Source organism: Gigantopelta aegis, chromosome 14, assembly GCF_016097555.1.
Source record: "Gigantopelta aegis isolate Gae_Host chromosome 14, Gae_host_genome, whole genome shotgun sequence".
Lineage (NCBI taxonomy): Eukaryota > Metazoa > Mollusca > Gastropoda > Neomphalida > Peltospiridae > Gigantopelta > Gigantopelta aegis.
The window spans coordinates 16,550,577-16,563,222 of NC_054712.1; the positions used below are offsets into that span (position 1 = coordinate 16,550,577).

At 41.3% G+C, this 12,646-nt stretch overlaps 1 protein-coding gene across 3 annotated transcripts in view; it reads left to right on the forward strand.

Moving 5' to 3' along the window:
• Positions 1–4,613: 4,613 nt before the first annotated feature.
• The window catches only part of LOC121389559 (calbindin-32-like), a 160,570-nt gene continuing 152,537 nt past the window's right edge, over positions 4,614–12,646 (forward strand). The window contains exon 1 of one of the 3 annotated variants that reach the window (XM_041521231.1): positions 4,614–5,206. In XM_041521231.1, coding sequence (XP_041377165.1) covers positions 5,065–5,206 — 142 coding nt within the window. In that variant the 5' untranslated portion in view covers positions 4,614–5,064. The remainder of the gene's footprint in view (positions 5,207–12,646) is intronic. The other 2 variants (XM_041521232.1, XM_041521230.1) reach the window with 2 other exon arrangements.

Consider the following 12,646-nt stretch of genomic DNA (forward strand, 5'->3'; position numbering starts at 1 on the left):
CATTTAAGCGATATAAATACTCTTTTTACTAGCAAACCTCATACCTAATATCATATTAATTTATTTGGAATGGAAAATAGTTTTTACCCCGTAAATATACTCTTCAAAAAAAAGTAGGGGAACCGGAAATATTAATGTTAATATCAACAGACAACAGACATCCTAGTAAATAAGGTTCAGGTCTGTTTATCAACACACCGAAACACATTCAATAGTTTGCACGTGCATCACGCAGTTGCCTCGTGCACGTGCGTGGGGTGTCATTCTCGATTTTGACAATTTCCAGGAAGGTCGATTAATCACTTTGGAACATTATTTCTGTCAATCGTTTTTATTCTGTTGATCATACAGTTGTTATTGTTTTGTTTTTAGTCATTTTTATTCTTTAAATTTGCGATTTAAAAAACGTCAACTTTCAAATTTGACTTCTGACCCCAATCGTCCTTCAAGATATTTGCTGGTCATAAATCCTACTAAACTAGCGGTTGGGTTACCTCCCAAAATCATACCCCCTTTAGTCATATGGTCAATAGTAATACAATTAGGAAATCAGTCAAGCAGTAAGTAAACTGAGCACACCTGTGTGGGGAATGAGAATGGTCTCAGAGGATTATCTCGGCTTGAATGACCAACTGGTATTGGCTGTGTCTCACTGCTAACTAGTCACTGTTGTAATCATAACTCCTGTGGGCAGCAGCTTTGAAGTAGAAATGTTTTTATAATAATGAACACACAGAAGTCATTGTTTTCATGGTTTCTCCAGTTATAAGGAGTTGCCCTTAGGAGAAGGAAACATGAAGGAGACATGTTTTGATGTAGCAAAGAGATATAAAATAATCTCCAAGCTGCTGAAATCACATCTATCTTTTAAGTATAAATGTTTTGACAGAATTCTAATTGTGAAGTACTGTTCTCCAATTATAATGAGTTTATTCAATTAGTAGCTTTTGAGACATTTGGGTATATATAACTGTGGAATACCAAATCATGGCATACTTGCACCACCCCCTTTGCGAATCCTTGATCCTCCAGGGCTTGATAAGTTTAATTAATTTAAAGATTTAATTTAATTATATTAATATGTGAATAATTAAGTTTTAAACCAGCCCGAAACAGAAAAGTGATCTGTACCTACTAAAATTAAATGTAAATAAAATACAATAACAGGCTCTAGGATAATTGGTGCAACAGTAAATTATAATATAAATAAACTATTGTAGTGTCCCCACCCTTTTTCTTAATTATTTGTTTATAATTTTATATTTAATTAAGTGATCTTACCACCTATCTAAATTGCCCCCATCAACTACCATACCCCCTTCCCCTACACCCCCCACCTCCTGCTTCGGAGTTGGTCACTGGCGAAGTCAGAGGCTAAATCCGAAGTGGGAGTGCCCGAACCTTTGTGGATAGGGGCACGTAAAAACCAGTTTCCTTCCTTCCTACTTGCACCATGGCTGGACTTCGGAATGTGGAGTATTTATTGTCGCAGAGGGGTACGCCCCAAGTCTTCTTAGATGGTCGACAGACTTGTACTCATTGGAAATGTGTCATCAAGACTTGTAATGGAAGATGTACTACCATTGGAGATCACGTCAGGAACACCACTGACCACACCCACCCACCACAAGATTCAGAGTGTCTGAAGTTCCTCAGCACTATGCGAAAGCGGGCCAGAGAAGAAACAACACCGTTGAGTGCTGTTTACAATGAAGAGATAGTCAAACACGACCCAGGTCAAGTCCGAGTATTGCTAGCATTCCCCAGCATGAGCAGCGCACTGTACAGACATCGACGGAAGCAGAGCTCTGCACTTCCCCTGACAAGATCCGATGTGGACCTTAATGGAGTATGGACAGAGACTGCTGATGGCCGCCCTTTCCTCTTGACCGCTGATGGTGATGCAGATAAGATACTGATCTTCTCCACTGATCAACAGCTTCGTGTTTTGCAGTCGGCCGACATGATCTACATGGACGGCACCTTTTCTTCATGTCCTGAGCTCTGGGATCAAGTCTACATTCTTCATGCCAGGAGCGGGTCAACCACATACGCACTTGTATATGTCTTGCTGCCCGACAGACAAATATACACCTACTGCAGACTGTTCAGTCAACTCAAGACCAAAGTTCAGACACGACTCAACCTAACTCTTGACCCTGCTACAGTCCAGACAGACTTTGAGTTGGCTGCCATTCGTGCTGTTGAGAGGGAGTTTCCTAACGGCGAGGTCAAGGGTTGTTACTTCCATTACTGTTATGCATTGTGGAGGAAGGTGCAGAACCTGGGACTTGCAGTACAGTACAAGGAAGATCCTCCCGTCCAACAGTGGATCCGCAGGGCTGCCGGATTAGCTCTACTACCACAAAACGAAGTTGAGGACGCGTGGATTGAAGCCATGGACTCGACACCAAATGTTCCTCGTGCCCAAGAGTTCAATGACTACATGATCGTCAACTGGATTGATAATGATGCTCGCTTCCCCCTGTCGCTCTGGAATCACCATGAGACCAATGGGCCACGCACCAACAACAATCTGGAAGGATTCCTCAACCGTCTCAACAAAGCAATGCCCCACTACCAACCGAACATCTATCGTTTTGTGGACATTATTAAGAAGATCGAGTTTGCAGACAGAGCCAAGATTTCCCAGATTGACTTCGGCGCCGCTCCTCCATCCCACAAGCGTGTGTACAGAGAGATGGAAAACAGACTAGTTAGACTCAAGGATCAATTGCTGCAGAGAGCCAAGACGCCACTTCAGTTCTTAGATGCTGTCGGCTTTCTACTGAAACTTGCTTAAGTGATCAAGAGACAATAAGTGTAAACTGCACAAGCGTGCTTTGTTCTCTGGATACAATATTGACATTTTCATTTTTTTTATCAACGTAGTGCAATTATCAACTTGACATTTTCATTTTCATGTGTGCTGGATGCAATTGTGCTTTGTTCTCTGGATACAATATTGACATTTTCATTGTTTTATCAATAAAATGAATAAATAATTATAAGCCTTTCTTTCATTAGTCATACAATATACAACAATGTGGGATCATACCATTTTTATCTGGCTAACGGGCAGATGATTAAGTGTGCACCAAACCTTGACCTGTGTAGTTATAAACTGTATGACAAATAAGGGTATGACTAATGGGGGGGGGGGGGGGGGGGGGGGGGGGGGGGGGGGGGATACCACCGGTTGTAATGTTTGCCCAATTAATTCACTATTATCATATAACCATTCCCCACAGCTAATATATCTTACACTTTTGGCAACTGTAAATTCTTATTTGAGTTCCCCTACATTTTTTGAAGAGTATACTTTCCCTCGAACTTTGACAAGGAACGCCAACCTCGATGTTGTCGCGATTTAGACATCGGGTATAAGGCTGGTAGGTAATGGGTTCGTAGTTCGGTACCGTCTCCCACCTAGAGCGAGTTTTAACGACTCAATGGGTAGGTGTAAGACCACTACACCCTCTTCTCTCTCACTAACCCACTAACAACTAACAACTAACCCACTGTCCTGGACAGACAGCCCAGATAGCTCAGGTGAGGACATCGTGCTTGAACCTTAATTGGATATAAGCACGAAAATAAGTTAAAATTAATGAATGGATGAATGACAAGGAAATCTCTGATTTGGCACAAAGCAATAGGAAGTATGTTCCATTCTGCTGCGATATCTGTGTGGTCCTTAACCATATGTCTGCGGCCATATAACCGTAAATAAAATGTGTTGAGTGCGTCGTTAAATAAAACGTTTCTTTCTTTCATTCTGCTGTTCTGGTCTAAGCATGCACAAGGGAATTCCAGAAAACAAAATGCTTCGCGTTATACATTAGGATCTTTCAGAAATGTTCACATTGCAGTCAGTGAAACACTTTAACATGCCCATGTACCACGCTTATTCCGGACTTAACCTCTGACTTTCGCCAGCGACAGGATCCACATTGGAAGATAGTTTTATAAGATGCTCGCCATTGACAGGATAAGCTTAGATGCTTGATATACTTTCTGATATAGCCTACTTACCCTGAAGGGCTGCCCAGTCTGTCAAACGAAATTGTCTGTAGCCTTACTATGCACGCAATGAAAATACATGCGAACCAGCCAAATTTCGCGGTCCCACCAACCAAAAACAAAAATGACATCAATTGTTTCGCCTTATCCATCGCTCTCGTGGGCCATTGCTAAAATAACCTTTAGTGCACATTAAATGATTATTGGTAAACTTGAGTTATTACCTTCGTGTGCGCTCAGCGTAAGAAGCGACGGAAATAAATAATTTTCGGTCGTTTGAAAATATATGCACGCAGTTTATTTTTCCAACTACCTAGACTTGTGTAGCTTATTTGGGATTATCCAAGCTGCAAGTCCCCGATCCGCAGCCGCAAATCCCCGATCCGCAGCCACAAGTCTCCGATCCGCAACCGCAAGTCCCCATTCCGCAGCCATAAGTCCCCGATCCGCAGCCACAAGTCCCCGATCCGCAGCCACAAGTCCCCGATCCGCAGCCGCAGCCGCCGTCGACTATGAATGTCTAAATTGCAAATTCAGTATTTGAAAGAATATAATGACATTCAGTTTGGGTTGGAATGTCCATCGATCCCCGGCAAGGTGTGTCTAGCAGGCGAACAAAGGACTAATACTTATCGATTGCTACATACTGCTGCATTGTGCTTTGTGTTTTCCGTCTTGCATTCTTTTCTGGAATGCTACATCTCATACTCTTCGATGAAAAACAACAATAACAATGTATATCACGAGAATATGATGAAGCAGTTTTGCACACAGTATGGTCCGTTTCCCACCAGCCGGCCAAGTTGACTGTTTATTTAATTATCGCCGCCAATACAAATGGCTTTCCGATTGTTCATGGCAGAGTCTGAATCCCTCGTCAAACGGACCGCTAACACAAGTTTAATAACCGAGCTTCACACCTGTTACTGAATTTTCCCGCGAAATCGATGTCGCGTGCTTGACATGCGCAGTCCAACGTCGGTCCGTTAAATAGCAAGAGACGCCTGTGTGCTGTCAGAGTTGTTGCCTGAGCAGATAGCGATGGCAGAGAAAAAGTCAACGGGTGAGACGTCGGAGGGATCGAAAAACTTTCTCAAACAGTTTCGAGACATCAAGACGCGAGATTTCAAACGCATTACCGCAAGTCAGTTTATGGACGTTTGGAACCACTATGACAGCGATGGTAAGTAAATGAGTTTTTGCTGCAATGTTTTTTTCTAATATTTTATTTCATATTTATTTAGCATTTAAGTATCTACCGAAACGTAAACATTGCTGTAAAAACATTAACCACAAAGGAACTGAGACAAAGATCTGCAAGGGAGAGACCATACTATAGACCATACTATAGACCATACTCAGGAGTGCAATGGGCAGTTAGACTGGGGGTGGGTGCCGTAAGGGTGCTGATGATGACCAGTCAGAGGAAGGAATAGGACAGACTGAGTAGAGCCGGAACTAATTCACCCAAGTCCTGGGTCCTGTTTTAAGATCAGCTTACGTGCATGGCTACCTTATGTAGGTAAGGTGATCTTAGCGCAAAGATCACCATACGTGCGCGGATACCTTATCTAGTTACGGTGATCTTAGAGCAAAGATCACTTTACGTGCACGGCTACCTTATGCAGTTATGGTAATCTTAGCGCTAAGATCACCGTACGTGCATGGTTACTTCATGTAGTTAAGGTGATCTTAGCGCTAAGATCACCTTACGTGCACAGTTACCTTATGTGATTAAGGCGATCTTAGAGCAAAGGTCACTTCGTAAAACGGGGCCTGCAGAGAGCTACCACTCGAACCCAGCTAGATAAACAAATGATATTCATCTCAATATGAAGGAAGCAACACTACACGGATATTGATATAAGCTGGTAAACTATGCACCAGAGACAGATCCTCAAACCAAGATACAAACGCTGAATCTAGCGTTGACAAGCATCAACAATATAACTGTGTTAGCTTCTTTTTAAAAAAAATAGTGATTCGCCTTGATATTCTGAGATGTTTTGACGCGTCCATATGCTGTCAAACAATTTCTCTTTGTGTCTGATCGGATTAATAAGAAAATCCCAAAGATGCAATGCGGTGTTTTTAGCGAATCCAATCCACTTACTGACGGACGATGTCGGGACCCGGTATTGTCTTGCTGAAGACACTGCATTTGTACGTGCGAGCGATTGTTGCACAGCGGATCGAGATCGACATTTATGTAAGCGATGACCATTACATCTTCAGCTGATGATGCCAAAGTGGCGTTTTGTACCCATTTATAGAATCTGTCTTAGACTTGATGCTAATATATATCGGCTGTTGGTTTGTACCATTTGGACGATTGGTTAACGTAGTGGACTGACAAACGTCCTTCAATCAATCATATCTAGCTTAACGTGCTCCTATACCACTAGGGTTTCGAATACGTCTATCCTGAGTCTGGCCTCCGATAAGATCGGCGGTCTGACTCGGGACAGTAACAAACGTCCTACCTGAGTCTGGTCTCCGATAAGATCGGCGGTCTGACTCGGGACAGTAACAAACGTCCTTCAATCAGTCATAACTAGTTTAACGTGCTCCTATACCACTAGTGTTCCGAATACGTCTATCCTGAGTCTGGTCTCCGATAAGATCGGCGGTCTGACTCGGGACAGTAACAAACGTCCTTCGAATCGGCGATGTAGGTTCGAACCATCTCGGTGGAGACTGTGCTTTTCTTGTACAATCGGTGTACTGCTCATGACAGTGTGATTACCAACGACTTTATTGACAACAACCTGTACTTGTATGGGGTGGGATTTAGCCCAGTCGGTAGCGCGCTTGCCTGTGGCGCTTAAGTCATAACATCGAACCTCACCGGCGGACCCATTGTTTTTTTTTTCCGGGTCCAAACCAGTCTTACAAGTGGTACATATTATAAAAGACTATGCTATGTGTTGTCCTCTTAGAAAGTGTATATAAAATATCTCCTACTGTTAATGAAGATATGATGCAGATTTCGTTTGAACACTACGTGTCATAATTACCCAAATGTTTGAAATCAAATAGCCAATGATTCTCTATAGTCCGTCTCACAGGGAACGCCTTTTTTCATACTATGGAATTTACTACAAGATAAATTATTTCTTAGCTGATTGTTTTCTAAATTTCACACAAAAGTAGTAGTATTTTGTTATTTCCAAAACACTTCTACTTATCTTTTTATGTCAAACCAAACGGTAATTATTGACAAAAACCCCAACAAAAAACAAACAAAAAACAACAAACAAAAACAACAAAACAAAACATTTTTGCAGGAGGATGGCACGAACTATAGTTCTCTATTGGTTTCATTAAACAAAACAACATTTTTAAAAAGTTGTACTTTTATAATCTTGACTCAAGATCAGACTTACTGTAAGTTACTCATTGTGTACATTTTATGTACATAGGTAATATTTCAATGAAATATCACTCTTGTCTCAAGCGTACGATCTAAACTAGTGATGCAACGACATACAGTGTGTTCTGACTGGACGGGTTTCTTGAGAGCCGGTAAGCCGGTCAGGGAGAAGGCATCATCTTGGGGCGTGGCAGTCCAATAGTTTGTTTTGTTTAACGACACCACTAGTGCACAATGATTTATAATCATCGGCTATCGGATGTCAAACATTTGGTAATTTCGGCATATAGTCTTAGGAAACGAGTTACATTTTTCCAATAGCAGCAAGGGATCTTTTATATGCTCCATCCCACAGACAGGATAGCACATACCACGGCCTTTGATATACCAGTCATGGTGCACTGGATAGAGCGAGAAATAACCCAACAGACGCAGTCCAATAGTTGGCCAAACTACATAACAGTGCTTTATGATAGCAGTCACGACCATTGTTGAACGTTCTTTTGACTCGGCTTTGTACAAAGGTGCTAATTTTGATTATGTTAACGGCCCGATGCGCGATCAATTAGGATCGATCCCCGTCAGTGTGCCAATTGGGCTATTTCTTGTTCCAGCCGAGGGTCGGGACAGAGCGCAATGCTAAAACGATTGCCTGATGCGCGGTCGGTATGGGATCGATCCCAGTCCGGCAGTCGGTGTGCCCATTGGGTTATTTCTTGTTCCAAAGGCCATGGTATGTGCTATGTTGTCTGTCTGTGGGATGGTGCATATAAAACATCCCTTGCTACTAATTGAAAACATTTAGCGGGTTTCCTCTTTAAGACTATATGTCAGAATTACCAATTGTTTTACAACCAATAGCTTATGATTAATAAATCAATATACACTAGTGGCGTCGTTAAACAAAACAAAACTTTAACTTTAACTTTGTCGTTGAGATTTAATAGTACAGGCCTAGATTGAGAAATGAGATTGTTTTCACTATTACGACAGCCATATACACCCAACGATTCAAACTTGGTAATAAACGTTATCTGTCTCAGCGTCTTTCATCTGAATCTCAATTACCAAAGGTTCGACATCCAATAGCCGATGATTAATAAATCAGTGTTTTCTAGTGATGTTGTTAAACAAAACAAACTAACTTTCATCTGAATCTAGGTTGAGGGCTGAGGCAACATCCAGTTTTTTTGATAGGATGTGAACTCATGTTTGAGCGTAAGGCACTCTTTCAGCATTACAGATGCTTGCTTTCCAGCTATGTAGTTTTGTTCACAAGGGACATTATATATGGTTCACCATATACTGTTCAACTTGGATGATCGTGGACGTGACAGCTGCACTGTGGCAGGGTATGCTCACCTTTCGCGAACACCTGATATCATCACTGTTTCCACAGTGATTCTTTGACAGTGATTCTTGAGTGCATGTCATCACAGTTGTATTTATTCCAATGAGCTCTGCCCTATTCTGTGCTAGTTCTAATTCAGTAAACTAGTATTGGAGTGGCAGTCCTCTTTCTGGTGGTCAAAAAGATGGACCCCCTTCCACAAAGCGATCTTAGCCCCAAGATCACCGTAAGTCCATATATTAGCTGTGCAGTTACGGTGATCTTAGGGCTAAGATCGCTTCGTTGAACGGGGTCCAGTACAGGATATTCTCGGGAGTGACTGTCCTCACATGGCGAGGCAATAGATTATAATTCATGGAATCAACCACTAAGTTGCCAAATGTCCATTCGACTCTGCATTGGCCAGAGATACGGTCTTGATCACGAATAATGGACGGGATTTAGCTGAGTCGGTTGAGTGCTCGCTTGAGGTGCTTGCATCGCAGGATCGAACCACATCGGTGGATCCATTAAATTGACTGCGTTTTTTTCTCGATCCAACCAGTGCACCACAAGTAGTCAAAGACCGTGGTATATGCTTTCTTGTTTGTGGGAAACTGCATATAAAAGATCCCTTGCTGCTAATGGAAAAAAAATTAACGGGTTTCCTCTGATGACTACGTGTCCGAATTACAAAATGTTAGACATCCAATAGCCAGTGATTAATTAATCAATGTGCTCTAGTTATGTTGTTAAACAAAACAATCTACCTGATCACGGATAACGGTTTTGTCGTTCAGAGTTCACCTGGAACCTAATTCACTAAACTCTCGCAACTTTGCGTTCTCGCAGTGCAATGCAAAAAGACTTGCAAAGAGGATGCTTTGTTGTCTAGTAAAGCCTAAGAGAGCTTTGTGAATTAGGCCCCTCCTAAGTTTTGCTGGTAGTTCAGTGGTGTATGCTAGCACAATTGTCTGCATCTGCATTGCGATTTGTCTTCTGTAAGATTAAAGCTGAAACCCCCCGTGTTGGGAGTGGCAGTCCTCTTACAGAGTAGAATGCATCGTCTTGGAAAGTGGCAGTCATATAAACGAAGCCCCTAACAGAAATTCAAGGAAGCTTAACATAAAACACCCTTTCAACTCCGCCTAGTGCAGAGATACTATTTTGAAAATGTTAATGGCTGTGACGTTACGTTTGAGACTATACTCATCCCTCCCCTCCGAAAAAGAAGAAGACATAACGTAATTTATGATCGACAGAATATATTTTTAAATTGAAATTACGGTCAGATAGATGTCCATCATTTTCAATTTATGACCCTGATATTTCGGGGTGTTTTGGCAGATGTATGTATATATGAGTCTGCATGATATGTTACTTAATATACTCTTAAAAAAAAGTAGTTAACTATTAGACCGAATATATGTTTTGACCACAGACATCCTAGTAAAGAACGTTCAGGTCTGTTTATCAACACACTGAAACACATTCCATACTTTGCACATGCATCACGCAGTTGCCCCGTACACGTGCGTGGGGTGACATTCTCAATTTTGACAATTTCCAGGAAGGTCCATTAATCACCGTGGAACATTATTTCTGTCAATCTTTTTCATTCTGTTGATCGTTCAGTTGTTATTGTTTTGTTTTTAGTAATTTTTATTGTTTGAATTTGATTTACTGATTAAAAAACCCGTCAACTTTCAAATTTCACTTCTGACCCCAATCGTCTTTCAAGATCTTTGGTGGTCATAAAACCTACTGTAATACTGAACTACCGGTTGTAATGTTTGCCCAATTAATTCACTATTATCATATAACCATTTTCCACAGCTAATATACCTTATAATTTTGGCAATTGTAAATTCTTATTAGAGTTCCCCTACTTTTTTGAAGAGTATATATTGATAGATTAAGTCAACATATAGTTGGAAAAATTATCTATGGAAAACCCTTTTCCCCATTTAATTGCTTAATTTTTGTGTCAAGTATATCAGTAGGTACGCTTACGGTTTCCGCTCTTACCACCCCTATATAGTTAAGCTAGCCATCCATTCATCAGTGATCCGTGACCCGTGTCCGTGATCGTGTCCGCGATGTCCGTAATGCCACGTGTCCGTGTATGTGTGAATTGAACATCCATAAATACGATTTGAAATACGTGAAAACACTCTTGATATGAAACAAATATGAATATGTCATCGAGGTAATGCCAAGCTTCAAAATAACGCATCCGTGTCGGTTAAAATTCGCTCACAGAGTGATTCCTCGCGGACGCGGAGCGGATCAATGGCTGCTTCGCAACGTCTTCCATATCGATTTCTCTCGAACACGGACACGGACGCGGATCATGGATCACGTATCACGGATCACACGTATCACGTATCACGTATGAATGGAAGACTAGCTTTAGTAGCGTAATCTATTCAGTTTGTGTGTTGCATACACTCCGCTACTTGGTTTCCTTGGACGTGGACACGGACGCGGATCATGGATCACGTATCACGTATCAAGAATCACGTATCACGTATCACGTACGAATGGAAGACTAGCTTTAGTAGCGTAATCTATTCAGTTTGTGTGATGCATACACTCCGCTACTTGGTTTCCTTGGACGTGGACACGGACGCGGATCATGGATCACGTATCACGTATCACGTATCAAGAATCACGTATCACGTATCACGTACGAATGGAAGACTAGCTTTAGTAGCGTAATCTATTCAGTTTGTGTGTTGCATACACTCCGCTACTTGGTTTCCTTGGACGTGGACACGGACGCGGATCATGGATCACGTATCACGTATCACGTACGAATGGAAGACTAGCTTTAGTAGCGTAATCTATTCAGTTTGTGTGTTGCATACACTCCGCTACTTGGTTTCCTTGGACGTGGACACGGACGCGGATCATGGATCACGTATCACGTATCAAGAATCACGTATCATGTATCACGTACGAATGGAAGACTAGCTTTAATAGCGTAATCTATTCAGTTTGTGTGTTGCATACACTCCGCTACTTGGTTTCCTTGGACGTGGACACGGACGCGGATCATGGATCACGTATCACGTATCAAGAATCACGTATCACGTATCACGTACGAATGGAAGACTAACTTTAGTAGCGTAATCTATTCAGTTTGTGTGTTGCATACACTCCGCTACTTGGTTTCCTTGGACGTGGACACGGACGCGGATCATGGATCACGTATCACGTATCAAGAATCACGTATCACGTACACGTACGAATGGAAGACTAGCTTTAGTAGCGTAATCTATTCAGTTTGTGTGTTGCATACACTCCACTACTTGGTTTCCTATAATATATTTTTTAATTTCTTTAAAAAAAATTTAAAATGCCATTTGAAAACACATGACAAATAAAAGAAATCTTTGATGTATGAATTGTACATTTTGATTCATAACACCATACATATACTCATTGTAGTACAACGTTTAGATCTTTTCGGTATAACTATTGGTAGAGTGAAACACGGAATAGTGGATCCATGGTCGTTTAACAGAAGTGCCGGTCAAATTCAGACCAGGTTTCCTGGATTTTGTATCTTACGTTTTATGAAATATTTCAACACATTCTAAAAATAATTATATTTTTTTTAATTTAATTTTTTCTTTTTTTATATATATATCAGATCATTTAATTTGTTTTTAAAGCCAAATGAAACACAGTTGATGATGATGATGATAACTAGTTTAACGTGCCCATATACCACTAGAGTTTCGAACACGCCAAACACAGTTGAGAAATAATAATGTGTCCAAGTCATGTCCCCCTGGAGAGCAAATTCACTTTCTGCAGAAAAGTGCTTTTGGAATTCCTCTTGCTATATTTCGAGTTTGCTTGCTCTCTCTCTCTCTCTCTCTCTCTCTCTCTCTCTCTCTCTCTCTCTCTCT